Source organism: Melozone crissalis, unplaced genomic scaffold (assembly GCF_028551555.1).
Source record: "Melozone crissalis strain CALT ecotype California unplaced genomic scaffold, PUWL_Pcris_2 ptg000004l_1, whole genome shotgun sequence".
Classification (NCBI taxonomy): Eukaryota; Metazoa; Chordata; class Aves; order Passeriformes; family Passerellidae; genus Melozone; species Melozone crissalis.
This window is the reverse complement of record NW_026535782.1, coordinates 34,055,877-34,082,711: the sequence shown is the minus strand read 5'-3', so window position 1 is coordinate 34,082,711 and position 26,835 is coordinate 34,055,877. Positions and strand designations below refer to the sequence as shown.

The 26,835-nt window shown below is 37.0% G+C and overlaps 2 protein-coding genes across 3 annotated transcripts in view; one reads left to right on the top strand and one right to left on the bottom strand.

The window, feature by feature from the left end:
* The window catches only part of TMTC3 (transmembrane O-mannosyltransferase targeting cadherins 3), a 30,175-nt gene extending 16,032 nt beyond the window's left edge, over positions 1-14,143 (bottom strand). The window contains exons 1-6 of one of the 2 annotated variants that reach the window (XM_054275249.1): positions 14,068-14,110; positions 13,436-13,478; positions 6,482-6,597; positions 5,688-5,904; positions 4,426-4,644; positions 574-673 (exon numbers count right to left, since the gene is read on the bottom strand). In XM_054275249.1, coding sequence (XP_054131224.1) covers positions 574-673; positions 4,426-4,644; positions 5,688-5,876 — 508 coding nt within the window. In that variant the 5' untranslated portion in view covers positions 5,877-5,904; positions 6,482-6,597; positions 13,436-13,478; positions 14,068-14,110. Of the gene's footprint in view, positions 1-573; positions 674-4,425; positions 4,645-5,687; positions 5,905-6,481; positions 6,598-13,435; positions 13,479-14,067 lie in introns of both variants that reach the window. The other variant, XM_054275240.1, reaches the window with a different exon arrangement.
* A 128-nt stretch (positions 14,144-14,271) lies between these two features.
* CEP290 (centrosomal protein 290) overlaps positions 14,272-26,835 on the top strand; it is a 48,807-nt gene continuing 36,243 nt past the window's right edge. The window contains exons 1-18 of the mRNA XM_054271211.1: positions 14,272-14,481; positions 17,181-17,237; positions 17,760-17,884; positions 18,023-18,100; positions 18,533-18,602; positions 18,798-18,844; positions 19,167-19,310; positions 19,501-19,554; positions 20,285-20,437; positions 20,775-20,957; positions 21,316-21,405; positions 21,481-21,603; positions 23,427-23,550; positions 24,082-24,254; positions 24,675-24,837; positions 25,482-25,582; positions 25,675-25,762; positions 26,232-26,344. Coding sequence (XP_054127186.1) covers positions 17,783-17,884; positions 18,023-18,100; positions 18,533-18,602; positions 18,798-18,844; positions 19,167-19,310; positions 19,501-19,554; positions 20,285-20,437; positions 20,775-20,957; positions 21,316-21,405; positions 21,481-21,603; positions 23,427-23,550; positions 24,082-24,254; positions 24,675-24,837; positions 25,482-25,582; positions 25,675-25,762; positions 26,232-26,344 — 1,806 coding nt within the window. The 5' untranslated portion in view covers positions 14,272-14,481; positions 17,181-17,237; positions 17,760-17,782. The remainder of the gene's footprint in view (positions 14,482-17,180; positions 17,238-17,759; positions 17,885-18,022; positions 18,101-18,532; positions 18,603-18,797; positions 18,845-19,166; positions 19,311-19,500; positions 19,555-20,284; positions 20,438-20,774; positions 20,958-21,315; positions 21,406-21,480; positions 21,604-23,426; positions 23,551-24,081; positions 24,255-24,674; positions 24,838-25,481; positions 25,583-25,674; positions 25,763-26,231; positions 26,345-26,835) is intronic.

Sequence of the window (26,835 nt, the reverse complement as noted above, 5' to 3'; positions counted from 1 at the left end):
ATATGTAATGTCTTATGAAAGATGACCACTTTTACTCTACAGAAAACAATACACACACACCAATATTAAAATTGCCTCCCTTAAACTGAATAAAATAAATGAAGGGTAAAAGACTAATTTATAATAAGTAAAACAAAATATATCAGTATTTCCTAAATCACCGGAGCACTTTTTCAAATGGAATACTTTATAGGGAGTCATGGCTTCTCACTATGTCAATATGACTCTGGCAAAGATGGAAGCCTCCTTTATCCGCACTGAAACTTTGGAGTTTACTTGTGACTGACCATCTCAGGCACCTCAGCACAATTCCACTTAAATTGCAGTAATAAAAGTCAGTGCAAGAATATCCTAGGGTAGGTGCTATAAACTAAGAAGGCATGAAAGAAATGCCTAAGTCTTGGGGAAAAAAATGCAATTTATAATGGAAAGTAGTATTATATGGGTATCTTAGCTCTGAAGGAGTTTTGGTACACACTTGCTGAATAACCAGTTCACCTCTATTATGGTTTTAAGAGCATTTTTATCAGTGGTAAAGCAACTGAATTATATCTCTATTTGTCAGTCATTTACCTATGGTATTATCCGGACCTTTAGACTTTGTATATGACAAAAAAGCAGCTAGGAAAAAAATAGATGATAAAAGCTCTGCTCTGCCCACAACTCCAGTTACCTGAAAAATAATAGAAGAAAAACCTTAATTATTATTAAGTATTTATTGTTATTTGATATTTTAAGATAGCATTTATTGAGTTTTTATTAATAATCTAGGTATGCCATTTATATGTTACTAGATATTTATTATTATGTAGATAGCAGATCTCCAAGGAAGTATTCCATAGAACACAGGAGTTACCAATCCCCAGGAGCAAGAAATTGGGTAAGGAAAGTAAGAGGTCAGTGTTGTTGAGTAGAGAACTGTTGGTCAAACTAAAGTGAAAGAAGCAAATGTCTAGGCAGAGGAAGCGAGGACTGGCAACTTGGGACAAAGCTCAGCTGTGCAGAGATGGAGTGTGGAAGGCCCAGGCAAAGCTGGAACTGAACATGGCAAGGGACATAAAGAATAACAAGAAAGGCTTCTACAGGTAGGTTAACCAGAAAAGGAATGTCAGAGGTGTACCTCCCCACACCAACAGTACTGAAAAAACTGATAACAATGGACAAGGAGAAGGCTGAGGTACTCAACATTTCTGCCTCAGTGTTCAATCACAACCTCTCTTCCCTTGATGAGACAGAGAGGAGTGGATTTTATGAAATTCAGAGAAGTGTTAAAATGCATATGGCAAAGGGTTGTTTCAGAATCCCCAAAGAAATACACTCATTCCCATGTCAAAAACTGTTTTCAAAAAATGCTGAAGTGAAACCCACACTCAGCTATGGAAGACACGTCACTATGCTCATGGCTATTGCAGTAGCCGCAGTGCTGCCTACAGCACCTTCTAGGACCACCATTCTTCCTCACTTGTCCTCTTCTGTAGTGCCTCTGACTGCTTCCAAATTTTTACAAGTAACGTGGCTGAAAAATAGCACGTTGTCCTGAGGCAGATGGTCGTATTTAGCTAAGGAAACTGCATAGCTCATGATTTAACTATGACAATGCTGAAAACTGACGTTTTTCTATCTGGACCCAGCTAGAAAGTTTTATTGCTAGTACATTCTTGGTCAAGCACGATTGATCCAGCACAGCATAAAATGAGAAAGTAACTCAGTACCCAAGGTCACAGTGTAAAGAAAAGCATTCTAATCGGAATCTGAAATCATGCTCTAGTATTTCTCTTAGGACTACAGTATGTTTACCAAAGGACTCACTGAATCACGCACAGAGAGAGCATGTTTCACCATTGGTAAGACACTAAAGTTTGTGTTAATATTTTGAAGAGCATCTAAGTATTTGTTTCCAAAATATCTTAAGATGTTTCAAAGATTCTTGGTCTGGAATCCAAAATTGTCTAGTATTAAGACATTAAAGAGAACTTTATCTGTAGATCAGTTGAAAGAGAACATTAATAAAGCATGTTGGTGTGCCTCCACAGTTGACTGCCAACAAAAGAGAGGTTCTATTTCTGGATACAAACGTGACTTATGAGAGAAAATTCCAGCACTCACGACGTTAGTTGACATCCTGTAGTTATAAAGGTGGTTTACATACTTCTGGCCAGAACAGTAGCAAAGCAGTTAGCAAGACTGAACTTGAATTGTAAAGATAAGGACAGATGAATCTATGGGGCTGTTATTCAACTCATGTCCTAAAAACGCCTTCCTCAGAAAAACAGATATCACTGCAAGAGCCTAGCTTCCTTTTCAACTCAAGCAGAAAATTATCTTCTACTTATCCCGCTCTGATAACTTTTCCAGGAAAAAACTGTTTATCTTAAGATAGGCAAAGGGTTGAAATATTTATGTATTGTATCTGCTGTTTCAAACTCCTGTACAGGTGATTAACAAGTAAGAGATTAATTTAAAGGAATTAAGACCAAATACCTTTCAATTATACTTATAAAATATATAAAAATCCAAAAATCCTAGTCCTAACATACATCTCATTATTATTTCCTCTTTTCTGTGTAAGGAAACTTCCATTTGTTCTTTATACACATTGAAAGAGGTGAGGGTAAGAAGGAAGCAAGCCCTTATCTAACTCTTCAGTGAGTACCGGGGTACGACAGCAGGGGGACTGAACGAGAATTGCGTTTGGCGGTGTTTGCAGCCAGCCCCAGGTTGTAGCGATCCTTGTGTTGGAGCGCCCTCACGTGGCCGACACCAGGCCTTACACACGCTCTGCCTTACACAATGAGCTCCTGTTACACAACGGGCTGTAGGATTAGCACGGTACTTCTTACTAATTCTGATGGCACAGCACTAAAAGCATCTGTGCTACTTGCTATTTGGGGCGGAATCTGAAAGTTCAATCATAATAAAGAATCACTGAAATTTGGAGTTGAAGTGATAAAATTACACTGGCTGATCTAACCTGTGAGCCACTAACCTAAGTCACTGGAAACTTGCTAGCGCTGCTGCAAAGATCCTGTCACATCTACTACAAAGAGGTAAAGCCAAATTCGGCAATTTAAAGCATGGTTTTTCAAAGAACCAGAAAACCAAATTAAATAACGAATTTTAATTTTTTTAACTCATACTTTATCCAAGTTTTTAAAGGGGTTGGTGCAAACTCCTTTAAAACTCTCCAAAGCAGGGGTTTCCTGCTTTGGAGCAAGCAGGAATTTTTAGGTGCCAAACTTCCTCATTTTAAACATTCCATTAACTTCTAGCAAGGACATATTAGTAGCTTAAATAACAACCAACTTTATCAACTCAATTCCTGTAAAATTTGCTCAAAATGCAAAGATGTAGGTTTCTTAATTATTGCTTAAAGGGATCTGTACTACTAGTGAATAAGAGATAGATGCAAACTCTTTACCCAAAAAATCAGGACCAAAAAATTAGAACATAAAGCCCTCTCATTTTATTAAAATCAAAAGACTCTGTTCTCCTCTTCCCTACCCAAAAAAACTCCTTCCACTCACTAAAGTGGTATAATCTTCAAAGCAGTAAAAGATTAGAACATTTTCAGTTTTCTGAAAATAAGCTAATACTATTTTAAAAAAAGAAAGAGACAGGGCTTTGTAATACCTGTGTACTGAAATCCAGGAAAGCAAATTGAAGGGCAGCAGAAATAACAGCAGAAAATGCCAGACATCTGCTTTATCAGATTTTCTGGCAGCAAGAAATCTAATGAATGGTGATCACAAGACTTCAATTCCTCCACAACATTGCAAGCCTGGTCAGCCATTAAAAAGTATATAATCAGAAAACTTGTACAAACAAAACTTTTTGGTTTTTTTTTAAATAGCAGTGAAGAATTCCTTCAGAATCAAAGAAAAGAAGAGAGAAATGTATTTCTTCCTCCTGGCATGCTATACGATAAAAAATGGAAGGTTTAAACAGAATTGGGCCTAAGCTGGCTATAGCATAGGAACAACAATCCTAGAGAAAATCCCACTGAGACAGACAACTGACATGAAAGAAAGCAGACAGAACAGGCATGGTGATTAGCCACAAGGGATTCTGGAAATGCATTAAGAGGCATTCATAGTATTTGCAAAATAGGATACTGTATGAATCATCACAGAACACAAATGTCTACGTAAACTGAAGTCATAAAAGCCAACTTGAATAGCAGAGGCCTAAATTATTTAGTAACTAAATTCATGTTTCTTTAATTATTTTCCAGTAGGTGCATGTAATATAAAACAACTCTTGAGCATGGAAATTTGTCACTTCCACCACTCACTGCAAAGGAAAAATTAAGTACAAATAAAATCATACTTTCTGAAGTTATATATATACAAGTAGATACAAACACCATGAAATTACAGTTTAATTAACACAGTTCAAACAAATTAAGCACATCACAGCTGTACCTACCGCTTCAGTATGTATTGGGTGCACTGCAAAGAGCAAGGATGCAACTACACTGCTCCTGCTGTCCAGGAAGAGCTTACAGACCTTGAGGAAGACTATGCAAACCACCACATGAAAGACCAGATTTAGAAAGTGGTAAGAAACTGCATTTAACTCGCTGAACAAGTAGTTTAAGCGAAACGTTAGAACTGTAAGGGGACGATAAGATTTATGACTCCTCTCCTGAAAGAAAACAAATAAAACAATCAGTCACCACTAACTTACAAAATGACTTTCACTCCAAAATACCTTCCTAAACACCTAGCCATACCTAAATCTCCTTCCACTGTCAGGCATCTACCTTCAAAACAAAGATTTGAAAATCAGTCGCCCAAAAAAAAAAAAAAAAAAAAAAAGCTTTTTTCCTACCTTTTTAACCCGCAATGAATACAGAACTAAATGGCATCTGGAAGCTTTGGTTACAGGGTTATATGAAAATTATGTATCAGAGTCTATTTACAGAGCTAGCAAATGGTATGTCACAAGGAACTAACCCCATAGGTTATGAACACAAGAAAAGATTAAAAGATTATAAAGTGGAATGCCTTGATAAGCAGAGAATGTATGAATGGAAGAGAATTTTTATTCATTTGCTCAGCAATAACACCATGTGTGACTTTTAAAATGGTATCAAAATCCTTTAGCTATTGCCATTTAACAATGTTTATCAAGAGCTTCAATGCCAATGCAGCTTTTCAGATAATACACAGCCACTCTATATGATTACAAATCAGAAACTCTGAATTCATATCTACATACATATATATATATATATATATATATATATATATATATATATATATATATACTTAAATAAATTTAAAGGAATCAATATCCTAATCCCAAGCTTTGTTGTTTAAGTGTTATTTTTCCTTCCAGGTTGCATTCAGAAATAAATGCCCTTTCATGGCAATATCTAATTTGAAAAGAGAAAAGAAATTGGTCAGAGTTGTTCAATTTTGATATTGCAATTACATAGGAAATAACATCATGCAGCTGTGTGCTGTAAGCACCACTTCATCTTCTTACCAGCTCTTTTATTGAACAAAGGGAAAGAATATAAGCTACACGTGTTTCTGATATTATTGAACAAAAACTAACACCACCAAATTCCATCAAATCCAAGCTATTCTGTTAAAACCACACTAGGGAAAAGAAGTGTAAAAACACTCTGCAAGGTTTTTTTAATTTCCTAAATGTCTCAAAGTGTTTCACAAACCACCTACCTCAGACATTGGAGTGCCCCAGAAGTCATTCTGAAACAGATTTCTTAATGGAGTAGAAGGATGCAAATCTTTATTGTCCAAAATTGCTGAAACATCATCAAAAACAAACCCACAAAAGAGACTGTTCCAGTAGCAGGCTGCCACCACACCAACTATTAGTGCAGCTTCCTTCAGGCTTACGTCAGCCATCTTCTCAAGGAGGTTTCATGGACAGAAACTGAAATATATGTAGAGAAACTTGAGTAGTTTTATTTACTAAACTTGATTTTAAATACATCAAATACTTTACAAGTTAGTGACACTCCATACCTATAAGTCAGTAAGACAGAAAAGTTTTTCCTCAGGTCACACATGTAACATGGTTTAGTGTTTAAAGTAAATACTCTCATTAAAATACCTTACCCTTAAAAAGCCTTACAAAAGGTAGATACACTGCTACTTTTCATGTTTTACTTGTGGGCAAAGGAAAAAAAGCATTGATAATAAATTGTGATGTAGCTTTTCCAGACAGCTATTGCAGTTCAAGAGAGTGGTGTAAACTGATAAACTATGAAAAATAAGTTCTCTGGAATCCTGAGTAATTTAACATACACAAATTCTTAGCTAGCAACGAGGCAGATACTGTGTCAATTATTTATGGGGTTTGGATTTAAAGGTGTTTCTCAAAATATTTCAAAATAAATTAAAACTAAACCAAACTTCAAACATTTCGATGAACAAACTGGAAACTTGTAGAATTTCATAAATTCAGGGGTTCAAGGACAGGTAAAGGACATTAATAATGTTAAACTTACCATTGAAGGTCACACAAGGCTCATTAGCATTCTTTGTAGAAGTTCATGAAAAGGTCATTTTTTTCCTCAACTCTGCCAGTTGCTCTGATGTCACGGACTGTTCATGAGACTACTGTCTAAAAAAACAGTATGCAAAAACCCAAAATTAACTTTATCTTGTATTATTTTCTCTCATCTTGCTTAACCTCCTAAGCCCCAGAAATTATTGATCAGCAGTTTTATGACTGTTTACATAATATTCTATGGGTGAACTGATCAAAAGGTGAAATTACTGTGTATTGGGTTGTTCAAAAATACTGTTCTGCCTCGGAAGAGTAAGAAGGTAACTACAGGTCAAAGGTATTTCTTTAGATCACTAGTGAATCTGCATAGACCACTGCCAACTGCTGGGACTGATGGTACTGAAAAGCTACACAGCTCAACACTGACTTCATTTTGAGAAAATGGACATGACTGAACAAGAGTATTTTCCCCCCAAACTGTAGAGGGGGAGCATCTGTAAGGACACAGAGCAGCTAGTATTAGCCAGATTATGTGGATCCATGAATACATAATGACTGCAGCCTTATGTTTATCACAGTTCACACATCAAAGCTGATGAGCTATTTGAAAGCCCAAGTCTGCTTTATTGTCCTAAACCCTGAAATTCTGGTGATTTTTTTCCTCTGGTCTACTGGGCTTTTTAAAAATTGTGTTCATATTTATCATAAAACATGCTGAACTGGAAAGGACTCATAAGGATCACTGAGTCCAACTTCTGGCCCTGCAGAGGACAACCACAAGAATCACACAATGTGCCTGAGAGTGTTGTCCAAATGCTTCTTGAACTCTTAATACTCCACACTTGAACTCTTAATACAGGCCACAAAGATCTAGATAGGTGACCTTGTTTGTAGTTTGGAGGGTGGACCTGAGAGCTCTCAATCACTCACCACCACCACTAGTGGCAAAGGAGCAGTAGGTACAGGAAGGAATACACGTGCAGCAAGATGCAGGTGCAGCTAAACTGAAAACCAGGACACATGCAATTTCAAAGAAATCAAACCAAACCATTTGGTGTTCCTCACATAATCACAGTTAAGGGCTTTTTTAGTACTTGGAGCACTGGCTATTGATGTTACTTCAACAAAGAAAGCCTTTTTTTAAAGCTGCCACCACCTTTGTAATTAACAAAAACAAATTAAAAAAACACCTCGATGTTGAAGGATGTTGTGACACCTTTTTCATAGAATGACACAATGGTTTGGGTTGGAAGGGACCTTAAAGATCATCTAGTTCCAATCCCCCTACCATGGGCTTGATCCAATTACTTTAAAACACTAAGATAAGTTTACAACTGAACATGTCTGTGATCCTCTTGGCAGACAGAGAAATTTTATTAAAAAAAGAAAACAAAGCATGCTACAGGAATACACTTTTGAACTTTAACTCATTACTTTTTTAGATCCCCCTTCAAAGGTGGATATGAAACATATGCTTCTACCCTGCCAGAATTTGAAATTCCTTTTTTGCAACAGCTTCTAAAGAGTCCCCCTTCCTACTTCTTGAAGTTCACTAATTCTACTGAAAAGCAGTGATATCTGAAAAGGACCTATAATAAACATGTCAGGATTTTCCAACATATTAGCCTTTATTATTTTAAATACTGACATAGTAATACTAGCACACAGAACCAACTGTAAGATTTATTGAAATTCAACCCTTAAGAAAAGGGTTTGTTCGGTGTTTTAACACTTATTCAGAAACAGCTACTGTTACCCAACTAGCAAAAAATCAAAAATTGATTCCTAAGTACTGCATCTTATCAAAATGGAAAGCTTAACCAGCCTTAATTATTAGCTCTTTCAAATTTTAGTAGGTTTTCACTTTTCCACACGTGAAGAAGTATGTCAAAACATCTACTATACCTATCCCTTAATCCCAGGTGATTCTGATGCTTCCACAAGCCTTTCATTTCGCTCTGAACTTCTAGCATTCCTTCCACCCAGAACTCCACACTCTACACCATTGTTGACCATGCTGCTCCCTGACACAGCTCCACTTACCTACATGACAGCTGTAGGGAAAATACTGTTTTCATTTGAATGAAAGGGAACTCTTAAGCATAAATAAATTCAGATATTAGATAAATCCAAAGTTCATGTTTTAGTGGCTAGTCCACCATCAGAGAATTCCAGAAAATATCAACATTTAACACGGGAAGCTTTTATTGCAATTCACCTTTGCACATTTCAATCACAGATAAAATTACAACTACATGCAAATACATGGCTATACCTTGGTCTTTCAAGGCAAGTATTTGAGTCACAGACACTCCAGACAATCCTGAACAGGTTTATTAAATTTACTGTAGGCAATGAATATATGCAACAAAATGCACTGTTCTGGTTTTAGCAGCAAGTCACCCAACATACTGCTTGAACTGTATCAAACTTAGTAACCTTTAAAGCATCACACCACACCCCTCTCAAATTTTAGTTGTGTGCTAAAGCACTAGGTCTTGAAAGTTGAGAGGCATAATGGAAATATGGTAAAGCCCCGATATTCAAGCACTCTGCTAAGTGTGCACAAAGAGAAAAATGGGAAATGTAAGGCCACATAAAACCTGTAGATAGCACAAAACTGCAGTACAGGTACTTTACTACTTCTGACTTCCATTCTGGCATTCTAAGGTCTTATTTTCCTGAAATGTACTGTAAAGATACACAGAGTTAGGAAAATTACTTTTTTCCACCTGGTCTGATTACAGAGTACTTTTAATGGTCTTGCTGACCTAAAGCATAAATACGGAATAGAAAAATTGCAGTCCCTTATGTTAGCATAACAATGCAGATTTTGAGCAAGTCTTGCAATCAGAACTACTACTTCCTATCTGCTACTGTAGCTGGGTCCACCCTCACACTCCAAGCTCCAAACCTGCAATGATCATCAACATGTTGAGAATGCAAAACTAAACCAGAGCTTTATAAAAGATCACCCGTACTTGGTAAGCCAGGCAAAAGTATGCCTGCCCTTAAACTCAGTGGAAAACAGCAACTGCTTCTTGGCAACCAAAATAACTTTCACATCAACTAATCTATTATCAGTTTGATGTTGGAAAGAAAGAATCCATGTAAGGAGTATATTAGACTGAGAACCTTGCAAATCACAGACGTGCAAGAGGCTGCTGGAGCCTTGATATGACTGGGCTGCTCATGTGAGTGGATATATTCTCCTTCTTACCAACTGACATGTTGATCAAGCCAAGTATGGTCTTGCAAGTGCCAGTACTTCACTTCCAATGATGGATGTATTTGGTAAACACCTGCAAAATGCTGCCTAACAACTTCTTTGCTAAAACAGTCTTGCTGCAAGGGAGAACCACATCACTGCCTAGTCCTAAATATGCAAACAGACTGACCAACCCTCAGGTTATTTTTTCATCTCACCTACCTGCTACTCTTACAGCTTCTAAGACTGCCCCTGAGATACCTTAAGCAGCCCTTGGGCTGTATGACTGCCAGCTTGTGGTTTAGTACACAGCCACAGAGCTACCATTTGACTGGATGAAATCAGGACAGACATGTACTTCCCATACTTTATTACAAAGACTTCTGTTGGATGCTTTAATTTACAACAATATCTGACCATGTCATGAAGAATATACGGCTGAAAGCAATGAACAGCAAGGTAAACCTTAAGAGTCAGAAAATGCACAGTAGTCATCAGAGCCAACTGTAAAAAAAAAGAATACTCAGTCTGTGCAAAACAGCTTATCATTGGACTAAATCTCTTAGGCTGTTTGGCACAGAAATCTGCACTTTGCATGGCACCGTTTTCACATTTGTACAGAGACACTCAATGGAAAGGACAGAAGAGACCCAGAACTCTCAAGCCCATTTGGCTCATGAAGTACATAGTTATCCTGTTCATGCTTCTCGAGATCATTCTAATAGCTCATCCAGTCTTCAAGAATAACAGGCAAGAGTAAAATGTAAGAAAGTTTCACAAAACTGAAAAAATGCATTGACAAAAAAACAAATAACCACCAAAAGAGCCAAAGCACCTTGAGAAGGTAAGAAGACACATTTCTCAATGATTGCTACTAAATCCATGACACTATGGACGGTTTAGCACACCACATGTTGCAAGATGAAGTAGTCTGCATAAGAAAACCTCTATTGCAAATAAAAAAATGCATAATGATGTTCTAAGAGTATCCTCAGCTGGGAAATTTGGGAGTGCAGAAGCCATTTTCTGTCCATAAATTTAGGGAAAGTTGGCAAGTGTCTATCTTGGCAAGAACACAGCTGCAATCTTGAAAACATGCAAAAGCTATTTAGCATTCCATCATTAGCTATCTGCCACCTTACATTAAAAGACCCTTGCAAGAACAAATATGTTTTTGTCTGTTAGACACATCTGACTATCAAACTTTACAAACTTAGACATACATTTAATTTTTTTTCTTCTACTGAGTAATGGCACTTGCATGGATTGAAAGGCATTAATAACAATGTGTTATGCCAATTTACTAAAAAATAATCAGGCAATACTAGAGATTTATTTACTAGAGACACACACTTTATTAATCACTGAAGGTTCTGAACTATTTAGAACATCACTTACAGTTCACACAGAAACTTTCAAATTATCAAACGTGGAAGAAAGTGAAAAGCTGTTAAAATCACTCCTAGGGTTATTTTTATTTTTAAACAGGTAAGCAACTCATTCATCTAAGAGCTGGTAGCTGAACTGATGAATATTAGCACATATATACAAACCAATAGCACAGTCACTTAAAAAAATCCTAATTTGTGTTGCCTACTTGCTAACCTTTGTTTATTTTTATTCTGAGTCAAAGGGAACATTTTGTGCTGATTATTACAAATGTTTACTGACAGAGAGAGATCACAATTTTGTTTCTATTTTGCCTTTCCAACAAAGCCTTAAACTTTATCTACTCATGCCACTCCAAGGTACAACTCCAACAGGAAAAAACTCAGATGCACAGCTGAAATTTAAATGATTGGGCTTGAATCTGATCTAGAAAGCAAGAAGTATTTGGGAAGATGAGAGGAGAAATAATACAAAACATGCCTGAATTTCCCTTTCATCTTGCTGAAATCCCAAACCAGGATAAATATAACAAGAAAAAATTTATTGTGAAAACCTTCTGCAAGGTTTTTGATACCAGATCAAGAAGCATGGGACTACTAAGAAATACTCTTCACTGCTCAGGAAGGCCTTCAGCTGTCTCTTCACATGGTTCCGAAGGATTAACTAGAAGAGCACTGGCAGTTCTGATACAAAGTCAGAACACGTGTTGCAGGCCAGATGAAAATCTCCCACGGGGAAAGAACTTGCGGGCAACCAGGCAGCTGGACTAACAATGGGACATTTTAGGTTACTCTGATACAAACAAGGACCAAAATGTAACACGATTTAAAATGGGTAAGATGAAGCTGCCGGTTTAGCTTCAATTTGTTGTGAGTGGATATATTGCAACTGGTACACATCAGTTGAAATACAAACCACACAGGTCTAGCTTGTACTTTATAACTCAGAAACCTAAATCAGTAATAGAATTTCACATTTCAATGCCAAGCCTTTAGGGGGCTTTTGCTACATTCAAACAGGAGCAAAATAATGCCCATCCTATTTAGAGCAACTACATGAAACATCTTTTGTGGCCTCACTGATGCAAAAATAATGTCTCTAAAATAAGACTTATCACCACTCTCATCGTTCCAGAAATGCAACAGCACAAACTGTATGCTTGTTTACTCCAAAGAATAAATGAACAAAAGCTACATGTGAGGTATAAGCTGAAAACACAGCCTTTAGACTCTGCTACTCTGTCCTTACTTAGTATGCTGGGTCTGTAAAAGATTTCTTATGTACTTTAAATAACATTCCATTAGGCTTTTCATGGTGCAGTTTCTCTATTAGGCCTTTGCAAGGGCACACTGTTATCAAAGCTGTGATTTAACATGTATGTCTAACTCTTCTATCAGAGCAGGTCAAACTGTTCACTATGGAGCTGACTTGATTCCTTGGCTCCAGAACTGTAAGGATCTATTCCCACTAAAAGAAGATTCACTTACACAAAGTTCATCGTGTGAGATGATGCAAAACATACTGATTTACTTGGTCCAAGCCATGCTGTATTTCAAATGTTTTCTCATTTTGTGTGGGGTTAATACTTCAATTCCTTTTACTCTTTTTTCACTTTTGGAGTTTCAATGCCCACCTCAAATCCAAATACCTTTAATTTCTGCACCAATGGTCTTTAGTAGCTGCACTGCACAATTACAACCCAGATATGGTTTCACTAACAGTAAATGTAGAAACGTGTTCTCTGCTGATTCTGCAACAGAACACTCAAAAATGCTGATTTGTATTAAATAAAGCACATTAAATCGCTATACTGGCATTAACAGCTGGTTAAGATGATGAAGATGATTAAAAAAAAACCTCCTATACAGAAGCATTCCAGCATCAATGGATTATTTTCTCTACCACAGAAGGATTCATTTCCTGAAGGCTTAGTTTGTGGCTAAGGTGCCATTATTTTCTGTGTCACTTCCTACACCTAAAGAAGTCAATGCTACTAAGAAATCATTGTTTTACACCTAACCATAATTTATTTTATTTTTAGTAACATTACCCATTCATTAAATATAACCCAGTCTCTTTCCCTTCCCTAACTACACAGTTTGCCTTTTGCACCCAATATGGAACTATAATTAACCACCCCCTGGCTGAGATATAGAAGCCTTTGGAGTTGTGCTGTGACTGCATAGCTATACAAACTGCATAACTATAAGGAGTGCAAGGCATCTTGCATCTTGTCAGTCTCCTACTAAATATCAAGGATATACTGATCAAGAGATAGCAAAAAAATTGAAAACAATTATTAATCCAAAAAAGGACAAAAGTACAAAGATAACGTTATAATCGCCTTTCTCTTACCATTAAAAACAAAACAAAACAAATCCACTTCAGCTCTCCGCAGCTGTTGAACAAACAATTACAAAGAGATAAACACGCCTGGAATGGTTACTAGCTTTCTTTTTTTATTTGAAAACATGTCTTCATAACCCTTTAACTAAAACACAGGATCCCAAACTTTATCAGCTGTCAGACCTCTACCAAAACTCAGACATGCGGGCTAGTAGTACCCAAAGGATAGAAATAATTTATAGGTGTGCTTTCCCCGCGCCTTCCGGCCCCCGCCGTTCCCTGCCCACCCCGAAGCGCACCGGTACCCGGGCAGCCCCGCAGCCCTCCCGCCGGCCGGGCAGGAGCCAGCACGCTGCCCGCAGCGCTGGGGCGAGGCACGCAAGGCAAGGGCAGCCTGGGCGGCGGAGGCGGCAGAGCCGGGGCGCGGTCCCTTTCGCCGCTCAAGCGCCGCAGTCAGAGGGCGAGGCCGCACCGCAGCCCGGCAGGCGCGGGGGGCTCACCGACGGGGCACAGCAGGCACGGCCGGCGGACCGAAACTACCGCGGGCAGCAGCTACACCGGGCCCACTCCTTCCTCCCTTCTTCCCCCCAGCCCGGCAAGGCCCGCCGCGGGGCGCGGCGGCAGCGCCGTGCCCGCCCTACCTGAGGCCGGCACCACCGCCGGAGCCGCGGCCCCGCCACCGGAGCCGCCACCCACCGCGCGCTCCGCCGCCACCGCCGCACACGGAGCATGCGCGTCGCCCCGCAGAGGCTATCGGGAAAAAGGTGAGCGGGGCTGTCGGCCCAGAGGCATGCCGGGAGCTGTAGTCCCGGGGAGCCCGCCCGGTGGCGGGGGTGGTGCTCGGGGCCGTTGCCCCGGCGAAGCGGCGCTCTCGGGCGGGATCGCGTCCTGCCCGCCTGGCTGCCCCTCGGGACTGGGAGAGCTCGCCTGGCACCGTGGGGCTTGTCTGTGGGTGCCACGGAAGGGCTGACTTTCCCTGCGCCCACGAGTATCCGCGACCGCGGGAGAGTCTGATGGCGTCGCCTGGCAGCGGCCACCGTCATCCCCCGGGAGCGGTGAGGCCACGGGGCGGGGGGTGCTCCGGCGAGGAGACCAAAAGCTGCCCCCAGCCGGAGCGGCTCCCCCGAGAGCAGCCGGGCTGGGGGCGGCGGCGGGGCCGCTCCGCTGCGGCGGGCCGGCCGCGGGTCCCGGGCGGGCGCGTCCCGGGCAGGCTGAGCCCGGGCATGGAGCGTCCCGCCCGGTCTGCTCTCGGATGCTGCCTCTGCTGCGCCTCCTTGGGAAGGCGCCTGCAGAATAAAGCAGGCTGTTAGTTCAGCAGAGCTGGAATGAAACGAGGACAAAATTGTCTCAGCAGCATTCTGGAGGGATCCTGGGCTGTCACTGTATCCTGTTTCTGAGATGTGCCAAAGTGGAGAGAATGGGAACCTGCGAAGGTCCTCTCTTGGTTGGGGCTTTGTAATTAAGATCTTGTGATTCTCAGACCTACTCCGGGTAAATGCAATTTGAAAGTCAAAAGTAGCTTACACTGGGTTGCGCCATGTAAACAAATGCGGAGATAGCAGAGCGCATCTCCCGTGTGACTGGTGCTTCTTGATGCTCCGTCCCCTCGTGTGCAGGGCACTCTGTGCTTGCTGCCCATACACGCACCCTGGTGGGACAAGATCAGCTCTTCCCAGTGGTGCGTGATCTCCCTGTCATGGTAAGGTGTCACCACGTGAGCTTGGCTGCCTCTGCGTGGTTTCCTGCAGTCAGACCAGGGCACTGATGTTCTGGTAGTACTTGAGCATACCCTCCAATCTTCCTTTTCCATCTGAGACTGCTGAACTTTACGACATCTGAACGTTTTGTGTATGCTTGATTCCCTGAGTAAGTCCAGAAAATCTTATGGTAACTAATACCAAATCCCCATTGTGAAAAACGCCAATCACTTGTTTTTAAAATTTTTAAAAGTTTAATAGTAATAAAATGATTAAATAGAATAGTAACACAATTAGAGTAATAACAATTTGGACAAATTGAATTGGGACAATATGAGACAATAAAAACAAAGAGTTACGGACGTCCGGGTACCTTTTTTTGGGCATCACGAGCCCGAAAATGGACACCTGTTAACAAAGGATTAACCCTTAAGAACAATAGCCCGTTGTATATTCATACACTTCATACATGATGCATAAATTCCATTCAAATACAGGATTCTGTCTGGTCAGTGTCAGCTTCTTCCGTCTAATCCTAACAGTGCCTCCAAGGTGGGAAGAAGTTCGTTTTTTCTGATAAGAAGGCAATAAATTCCCTTTCTCTAAAAGATTTAGGTATCATGTGGCTGCTATCTCGCTGCAAGCCCTTTCTGTTAAACAAAGCATCTTACATAGCATAGTTTCTGTTTTAACAATTTTTATAGCCTAAAACTATATTTAACACAGTACTTAAGAGAATTAATACAGTATTACTTTCTAATGCAACACATATAATATTCATTTTAATATTTGCGAAAAGCCAATCATAAAATACATGCATTTTTCACACCCATCTATTTCACACATTTTGTAGACCCATGAGTTCAGCGTCTCACCGCATGGATCATCTGTTTACTAAAACCACGGGTTTTACTTAATGACAACAGATGAGCGAAGATTGAAAAAAAAACCAACTTTTCAATTAAATAAATTTTCTCACAGTATGTACATACTGTGGACCGTACTCTGTGCATGGGTTGTGCCCCCCTACCTTACTGTAGCTGGTCTCCCAACAAGTTGGATTCAGTTGTTTATGTACAATCCAGTTATGTTTTATCCTTTTGGATAAAATTTTAGGACTGGTATTTTCTTAGGACATTATTTTGTAAGTTAAGGGAAAAAGACATATGAGAGATGGAAGGTGGGAAAGGATTGACAGTAGTAAGTTTGTGTATTTGATTTCAGAATAGTTTTGATTGTTGAGCATTTAAAACTTCTAAGTCTTACATCTCATTGCTTAAGAAAAAATAAATATGTTTAAGAACTCTGATCCTTAAACAAGTATGTTGCTGAAATCAAGTAGTATTCAGTTCACTGAACAAGTCAAAGTGCCAGCATTCTCTTTGTATTATCCTTTTCCATTGCAACAAAACAGAAAAGCAATAATGCATATAAAGTGTCATCCTTGTGAAGTCATGGATTGAATGTAATGCCTGTTTTATGGTTAGCAAACATTGAAGAACTATAGTAAATATAGGGGACCTTTCAAGTAGTTCACATATTCAGAAAGGATGAAGATCATTTTTATCCTTCCTTAAGCTTACAGTTGTATTTCTGAGTCTGAAAGCTCTTCTTTCAGAATGCTTAGGCATATTAGTTTTGGAAAGTAATACCAATTTCAAACTTTAATTAACAAAGGAGATTTCAGTTGTTGAGTCTTTAAACTGCTGAAGGGGGAACAGGGTGCATGATGGATCAGATCTCAAAATATTGTGCGCAGCATACAGTATTGCTGAAATTATTGATTGAGCTTGATTTTTTTTCTATAAAATACATACCCCTGCTGTGTCATTAGTTTTTTTAATAATATTGCATTTATTATTCTACTTAGCTTTATTTCTTTCCTAATTTTTCTTAACCATTTGTGCTATATTAATAATTTAGGGCAGTAAGTAGATTAAAAATGTTCTGCTCTAAACTTGGTAGAATTTACTTTTTGAAATATTGATCAGAAAGTCTAGAGACAGCTCCAAAGAACAGAATAATCCCAGATTTCCAATCCCTTCTGCCTTTTTCAGATACTGAATTGACTTTCAGGTATGTGAGAAATCACTGTGGCCCACAACATCCAGTAGGTAAGCAGTAGAAAAAACTTTCCATCACTTTCTGATTTTTCTCAGTTTCCAGGTTGGTTAATGTCCTTTAATGTCAATTCAAGTATTCTAATCAAAAAGAAATGATGTGTAATAGAATGCCAAGAAGTTGGTGTTCACAGTATGAAACTGAAAGTGTTGGTTGTGTTTTAAATATTAGAAATAATGATTTTTGTGTTTGTTCATTGGCGTAAAATACCACATTAAGTGATGGGGAAGAAAATAAGGATATTGAAATTAAAGTACTGGTTTCGTCAGTATCCTGATCTTCACTGATAGTTCTAAGAATTCATTGAGTCTGCATGGTGTAATTCTTAAAGAAAACCCGGTTTTATTATAGACTCCTAGTTTGCAATAGATCAAAATATGAACAGAATGTTAATCAGTGTTACAGTTATTAAAATCATCTGCTGTGTTCAGTGGCCAGCCTCCATTAAGTCATTTGACTTAAAATTGGTTTGCACTGGTAATAGCTGATAACTGTTATTTTAATCTTTGTTCCAGGAAAAAAAAGTCCCACCTTCAATATGGCAGCTGTTTTAGATTGGAAGAAGCTCATGAAAGTTGATCCAGATACCCTGCCTCGTCAAGAGGAGCTAGCGGACAGGTTGCTGGATATCATCATCAAGGTGCTTGAGAAAAAGGGAACATGAGGGTTCTGTCATACCTTCTTCCCTAAGTCATCTCTGCTCCTTCACATACATGAAAACTTTATTTTGTGTATTTCATTGATATTAGTGTAAAACCACTTTTGTCTCTTTCGTTAGGTTGATGGGAAGGACTTAAAAACTGAAAGTCCAGAAAAGACAATACACCTTTTTAAAATTACTCAGTCACTACTGAAGGTTTGTATTAAGGCTTACTTTCTTCAATTCTGCAAATGCATTTGCTTTGTTTTGTGTGTTTTTGTTTGTTTTTTTGTTTGGGTTGTTGTGTTTTGTTTTGGGGTGTTTTGGTTTTTGTTTTTGGGGGGTTTTTTGTTTGTTTGTTTTCTTTTGTTTAAATTGAAGCATCTTTTTTTCTCCTGTTCCTGAAAATACTGCTTACTCCTAAGGTAATTTATATGCCAAGTGGGTGCTTGCTCCAGAATACTTTCTTGTGTAGCTGTTGGAATTTAGTAGTGGGAAGTGAAGTGAATTGGAATAACATAGATAAATGGAAAATGCAAATAAATTTCTCAAAATAAATATGTTCTAAACATACGGTCTATGGAACAATCTTTTAATTTATGGTAGTAGTAAATATTTCTTCTTTGCTTGCTATGTTTCTTTTCTCAGATGAAAGCTCAAGAGGTAGAACTTGCACTAGAAGAAGTTGAAAAAGCTGGGGAGGAGCAAGCTAAATGTGGTAAGCCAGCTTTTTTATGCTGTTCCTAAAAGATTTGTTAAATATGTTTTTAGGTTTTTGTTCTTGCTGTTTTGTGGCTTTTTTTAAGGTTGAGAGAGTTGGACAAAATACCAACTGCTCTGAAGTCAGTTGCATTAATGTATTGTGTTTTTTACCTTATTGGGTAATTCACTGTATCTGTTCTATTTTAAACAGAAAATAGTTTTAAAACCAAGCTGGTGAAACTTCAAAATGAATTAGAGGTATGTTTTAAAATTTTATTAGTGTATAGAATTAGCGTTATGTTTTAAAATTTTGTTAGTGCATAGAGTGCTCTGGTGGGGTCTTTTAATTATTTTATTTTAGACTAGTATTTAGTCTTGTAAAGTTATGAAATAGCCCTACATTTTAGCAAATGCTTTTTATTGTTTTTTGAATATGCACCAGTCTTAGGTGAAGAATTACTTGAGTTTTTTACACTTGAAAAATCCCATTTATTTTAGTCTTAGTATCTGCTTTGGTTTTTCTAGTTCTTTCTACTTTGAATATCTACTGTATTTATAATGTTATTTTAATGCTTATAAGATGGCACAAAAGTCTGCTGGTGGTCGTGATACTCGATTTTTGCGTGATGAGATCCACCAACTGGAGAAGCAATTGGAACAAAAAGAGAGACTGTTAACAGATACAGAAAAAGAGTTGGAAAAGGAGAAGAAAGTGAATGAACAGGTATGAAGGACTTGAGCTTGACATCTCTAGAAGCTGTTCTGTCAAATATTTTGAAAAGTTGATGTTCTGAAAAAAGCACCTGAAAAAAAGAAAGAAAACGCTGATGACACAGGATTGCAGTGCATTTATTTTTTTGTTTCTGGAGTTCTTTGTGGTGTCAGTGATGCTTATAAAGTTTTCTGTCTTGTAGCTTGCTCTTCGAATTGAAGATGCTGAAAATGAAAACATCAGATTCAGGAGAGAGGTTAGCAAAAATTATTGCTGATTTACTGTGTTTTCAAATTTTTTCTAAATATACTACTATATTTCTGTATTTATAATTTTTTGTGTGATGTTTAATTTTGGAACATTTTCCTGTGTACTACTGCAAAGTAATATGTTGAACATCTGCTCCAATGAAACATAGTTAAGTGAGGTCAGGAAGTCTCTACATTTCAATTTGAATACTCCTGCTGTGCATTAGCTTGGTCTGGATTTTGGATTTTGAATTTTTAACATTTTTGTTAAATATTGTTTCCAAGTAAATTTGTTTAATTATTGTTCTGGGGGTAAAACCTTGATAATAATTTGTAAAAATGATTGATATAATTTTAGAATGATTGATATAATTTATATAGAATATATCATAGAGATATATTCTGTATATATGTGTGTGTGGATATGTATATGCCTGCAAAGGTATAACAAAACCTATTTTATTTTGTCTCTATATTGATTAATATTTGGTCTTCCAAAAGCAAAGCTAATTTCTAATATTTTTCATGCTTTGTTCTCTTGGTCTTGTTTTCTCCTTTTTAATATGAAGAAAAAGCGCATAAAGAAAAAGGTGAGGCTTCTAAGACTTCTAAAAGCAGACTGTAGGAATTTGGATGGGTTTTGCGTGTCTTAGCTCTTTGTGTTAGCTTGCTAGAAATGCAGCAACTTTGTCTTCAACTCTTAGAAATGGATTTAAGTTTGGATTGCTTTGTGTGCAGAATGAGCAATTGCGTCAGGACGTGGTTGACTATCAGAGGCAAATAGATTCTCAAAAAGAAGCAATTCCATTACGAAGAGGAGAGGTATCTGATTACACATCACAGCTGTCCAAAAGAAGCTCTGAGCTTGTCCAGTATTTGGATGAAATTCAGGTAAAAATCTATGCATTCCATTAAGTAGCTATTGGAGTTTTACTGACCATAGTGTCTTTCATGACACTACTTCAATTTACAGATAAAGTCATGTGGAGTCAGGGAATTCATAATAAGGATTCAGTCATACATACACGCTGCATCTCTGAATTTGGTAGAAGTAATGAAGTTACTGATGGGGAGAGAGATTTGTCTTACTTGCTGGTGGGTTTGTTGAAATTGATAACCTAGAGAGGAAATACTCTATTCTGTGCTAATTTTGAATAAGACTTTCCAGTTCTTATTCAGGTTTTAAAACAGGCACTTTCTAAAAGCAGTTGTTTCTTTATTTTTGCAGAATTTGACTGAAGCTAATGAGAAGTTGGAGATTCAAAACCAAGAAATGAGGAAAAACCTTGAGGAATCAGTGCAAGAAATGGAGAAGATGACTGATGAATATAGCAAAATGAAGCTAATTGTGCAACAGTCTGATATTATTATGGATGAGTTAAGAAAAGAGAAAGATCGATACAAATTTCAAGTAAGAAATGACTCATCATTTAGTATAATTCTTTTTTAGGTTTCTACTCTGTTTTCATATTTTAGCTTAAATTAAAACTTTCTGTCTATGCAGTTAAAACCTTACACTCCTCTAAAGTAATGCTCTTTAAAAATAATGTGATCTTTGAATATGGTACAGATTTTAAAATTTTACTGCAGACCACAAAATTTTTTTTGTATAGTATGTTAGTCATGCACTGTTCTCAAAAGTCATTCCCTTGCTGTTGTAATACAGATCTCTTAAGTTTTGTGTCCTTGATGTAGTGTGTTTGTACATAATATATTTATTAGTTCCAAACCTTTTTGTAATATGATGTTCATCCAAATGGAATGTCTAGGTTCAGGATCTTTCAGACCAGTTGAAAGCAAAGAATGAGGAAGATGATCCACTCATGGCAGCTGTAAACGCAAAAGTTGAAGAATGGAAGGTATTTTTTACTACTTTTAAAATCCTTTCTAGGAATTCCTTCAAGTGTTCTGATGGTATTTTATCTTCTTTTCAGAAAATCTTAGCTTCAAAAGATGATGAACTGCTAGAGTATCAGCAAATGTTACTTAACTTGGAAGAGAAAATGAAAATGCTCCAACTTGATGTAGACAGAAACAGTATACTGTCCCTTCAGCAGGTACAGTTCATGTGAGACATTGCACACATAGAAATCACCATTAACTACATATGCTATTGACTAAATATGTATTTAATCTTTCATAGTTTGCAAATACAAAATACTTAATTTTGAGATTTAAGAGACAGGTTGATTCATTGCACTGCAAAGTTAGTTTAATAGGCAGTGTACAAAGTGTATGTATGTGTGTATGATCTGAACTCTTGGTAGCTGACTCTATTAATTTCATATTAATCTATTATGTAGTGTTTCTAAAATATGGCTTTAGCTTCCACTAAATTTGTTAGTTAAGGAATGGTCTTACCTAGTACGTTATTTTTTGTGCTCATTTATCTCATCTTGTTAATTCTGTGGTTCATCGTATGACAGAATTGTCTGAATTTGTGTATCTCTCATATTCAGGCAAAATTACATAGTTCTTCATGATTCTGAATGTCTCTACTTTCTTAAAAAACATAACCCCTCCCCATCCCCACAAAATAATGGCCCATTAGGAATCCTGAAATAGTCTCTATGGAAAGCATACTCTCTGATTCCAGGATGATTTCCTGCCTTGCTTCAAGTTTTTTAAGCAAATGTGTAATGACATTTATGTTACATTTTGGGTTCGTGTAAACTGAGCAGTATGGTGAGATATATTTATGTCATCTTCCAAACCTGGTGACAGATATCTTCTCAAGAGAAAAACACTCTCAATTACAAACCAGCCTTAAGTATCAGAAGAGGAAAGCAGCTGAAAGTAACTTTGATAAGCAGTTGTTTGGTTTTTAGCTGATTAGATGGCTATAGAGGTTGCTTGTTTTGGGGCCTGGGGGAAGGAGGGGGCATTATTGGCATGGCATTTTGAAATGTTTTGTGTAAATAACCATGTATTTTAAGCATATATTTAAAAATTAATCAAGTTACTGCTCAGGTTTTTGCTCAAAATGGACTGAGCTTGCTATCCTTCAACGTGTGTTCATATTCTAATGGGTTGTATCTAGGTTTTTACAACTTTGCTAAGCTCTGTACTTTTAGGTTTCAAATGTGGTTATATTTGTAAGAAATTCTGTAAGTTGTTTTTCAGAGCATTGGTATAAAGTAAGGACCTTGAGATTTTTGTGGGTTTTATTATTAAAATATTATTATTTTACATTTTATTATTATTAATTCCTGTAAATTTTGAAGTATCTTTTTTATCTTTTAGCACTTTTTATTAGTCACAGAAAAAGTAACATTAAGATTTCTGTGTTGTTTCTGAAGTTCATGTACAAATACAGAAATAGGGTAGTATACACAGAAGTCACTTCCACAGTCTGTATGTACCTATGAATGTATATTCATCCAAAACAAGATAGGATATGAATTTTGAAAAGTTAGATGGCTTGCTGAAAGGCTGTGTGCAATTCATGTGTCATGTATGATGGATTGTTAGTCCTTGCTATCTTGAACTTGTGTCTCTTCGTTCCCAATGGCAATTGTTTATGAGGAAGCTGCCAAGAAACCTGTATTATCCAAAACTTTTCTTCTAACACTGGCAAACTCTGAGAGTATTGTTTCTATTTAAAGTCATTATGCTAAAATGCTGCTTATTTTTCTGTGTTTGAGTGCTTTATTTTTACTTTCTTTTTTATTTTTCCTGCTTTGCATTTATATATCAAACTTCTAGATAATATCTGAACTCTCTGTTGTAAGTATAGTATATTTAATGTTCTATAAATTGTTTTGTATTAGCTACATGTAATTTCTTCATTTCCCATGTGGTGTTCTTCATTGGTAGTTTGCCTGTGAGTAAAGAAGGATCCTTTCATGGAGTTTCTTTTTTTTTTTTTTTGCATGCATAGGGTGTGCAAGAACGAGATGCTCAGATAAGATTGCTCACTGAGCAAGTTGAACAGTATACCAAAGAAATGGAGAAAAATGCATTCCTTATTGAGAAATTAAAAGATGATCTCCAAAAAGATAAAGGTAACATGACTGTTTTGTATTAATGTCAAAATCAGGAAAGTCAGAAACCACAAATTTACTTTACATTCTTTATTTTTTTAGAAATACAGAAGAAAAAATTGCATTATTTGAGTAATTTTTTTAGGTCTCTGATATTTTTGCTTAGTTTTCTTTTATTAAACATTCATGAAGAGTTTAATTTTTTCCAGATTACCTCAGTGGGCTTTATGGGTAAAAAAATTATACCTGATCTGTAAAAGTTAGAGCATAAAATATAAGATCTCAGCTCCATGAAGAATTGAAAGGGAGTAATAGCTTGCAATTTCAAATAAATTCTGATGTCCTTTCTGTGCACTCAGTTATGATAAATATTGTTTGAAGGAAATTTTAGGGGGAAGAGAGCCAAACCTCTTATATGTAGTGTCTTGTAATTAAAAAGAGAAGGAAATTAAAATCTCCTTTATAATGTTTTCTGAAGTGTTTCTGTCTTGATTAACGGCAGATAGCAAGAATTCCTAGTTGAATTATAAACATCACAGTTTTTCTTTCCAGGTCACTCATCTCTTGCTCAGCAGAACCAAATTGGGGATATGCAAGAAAAGTTTAAAATGCTAGAAGAGAGAACTGTGGAAGCTGAGAAATCAGCAGAATTGGCAGAAGCACATGCTAGAGAAAAAGACAAAGAGCTTGTTGACACTTTGAAAAGAATGAGAGACTATGAGCTGGTAAACAGTTTGTCAGAGTGGAGAGGGTATTAATCATATTTTTAGGAGTTTGTTTTGTTCTCCCATATTTATTTAATTGATCTAATTTAAAATTAAATAAATAACTTTGGTGCCCTTCCCCTTCGTTCTTCCCTTCCCTATTGAACAGTAATTGAATGCTCAAGATACAATTCTTCAAATGATCATGTAGTTGGAGGGCTCGCTTTTGAAATATGCAGGCTCCTCTGTAGCCAGGGACAGATTTACAGGATCTGCTTTCTATTCAGTAACTATTTTCACTAAGCATAGTGCAGAAGAGTGATAGAGGTTGAAAAACATTTTTTCTTGTCTGTGTAATGATGAAAGAAAGATTCATTATCTATTTTAGTGAGTCTTCTATTGGTTGTTTTTGTTCTTAGTTCCTGTGTGGGTTTTTTACAGGGAATATATGGCTTGGAAGAAGCTCTTGCTGAAATCAAAGATTTAAGAAAGCAAGTCAAAATACGAGAACATGAGATTGAGTCATTAATTAAGGAAGTCAATAAACTTGGACTTAAAATAAATGACCTTCTTGATGAAAATGAAGAACTCAGAGAGCGCTTAGGTATGCTGTATCCAGTACATGTTCAATTATTTGCTGTGTAAAAATTGAAATAGGATTCTGTAATGGTAATTTTTTACTGTGCCAAGTCACTGGAAATAGCTGGTTATGTTCTGCTAATATTTCCAAGTAGTTTTAATTATTTTGGACAAACTGCATGAATGAACTTGGCTTACAGGTTCCTTTGAGTGAAAAAAAGTAGGAGAGTAGGTTCTCTACTATTTTTTGGTTTTGATTCCTCTTCGGTCATGCATTGCCTAATAAACTTCATAATATGGCATCTGGAAACCATAGTGTCCTGAAGTTGTAATGCTAGATGAAACACGCAGAGAAAACTTCAGATAGGCTTCTTTTTAAATAAAAGAATTTAAATGTAAATAAATTTAATTTTAGGTGCCACTTTATTTTGGGTTTTGAGTAACTGTGGTAAATTAAGCTTTCTTCTGCTCTTAATACATGGAGTGTAAGATGTGTATTTATGTTGTATAGATAGTTATATATTTTTATAGATAGTTGAGAATACAATCAACTAACCACAAATTATTTTTTTAACTCTACTTCTCTAGTTATGTTCTTACATAAATCAACTTCATTAACTAACATTAATGTTCCTCCTTAATAAATGACTGTGATCTATTTTCTTGTAGGTCTTGAGCCAAAGACAATGATTGATTTAAATGAATTCAGAAACAGCAAAGCACTGAAGCAGCAGCAATATAGAGCTGAAAACCAGATTCTTTTGCAAGAGGTAAGTGATAAATTCTATTTTTGTGTAAAAGCTGCATAATAAAAATGCATTTGAACAAAATGGAATACTGATCTGTGAATAATAATATGCAGATTGAAAGACTAGAAGAGGAAAGAATTGAACTGAAAAAACACATTCGTAAGTTGGCTCAGGAGAAAGGAAGAAGAGTTGCAACATTAGGTAGGATGTTTTTGATATACACTGTCATTTCAAAAACATTCTGCTTATACATAAACATAAAAATTCTGTTTATAGTTAATGTAGTTATGTTATACTTGCTCATTTGTTTAAATTAGAGGGCTTAATACGTTGCATTGAATCTGTAGGGAGAGGTGAGTGGTTTTGGATTTCCTGATCTTATAGCCCAGTATCTTCTTGGGTTGTGGTGACTTGTAATGCACCTCTGGGCCTTCTGTCTTTGCTTTGCAATAGGTGTAGGATCATCTTCCCAAAATTTCCAGTAAATCAACATAATTCATGTGTTCCAAAATTCTTAAAATTTCAATTCCATTCCACTCATGGTACCATAATGCTCAGATGGAAAGGTAGAAAACTAGAACTCAGATACAATAAATAGAGTGTATTCTTTTGGTTGAAGGCCAGTTAAAATTTCCTAATAATTTATTACTTTTACATCTGCTTGCATTAGGATTGGATGCTGATAATATGTCAATGACTGATAGCTTTACTGAAGAGAAGGAAAAGAATACGAGGAAGTTTGATTTCTTGAACAGACATGACATTGCTGAAGTAGAAGCAAAAGTAGGTTCATTAAGCAAGTTTGTGAACATTTCTTGCATTTCTCTTTCAATAACTAAAACCACCTATTTTGTAAATACTTGTTAAAATACTTATCTAGAGGCTTTTGTTAACTGCTTTTAGAAAATCCCAAAATGAATAATTTGTAATATTTTTTAGAAGACAAGTGAATATTCTATATTTTTTGTAAATACTTGCTAGCAGCTCATGTAATGTGCAATGGAGAAACACACTTGCAGATGGAATAGCACCAGCTGAAGTTCTGAATACAGAAAAATAAAGCTGAAAACAGAAAGACTGTGGGAAAAACTTGTGGCATACACGAGAATTCAGATCACTTGGAAAAAAGCACTTTTTCAGTTCATTTAGGTTCTAAGTCTATGAGACAGAGTGGCAACTAGTTAATCACGAGTGTAATTTTGAAACTCTTGGTGTTTTCATATCTAGAGCTACAACTTGCAAGGCCCCACAGACTTCTGTTTTGTACCAGGCCA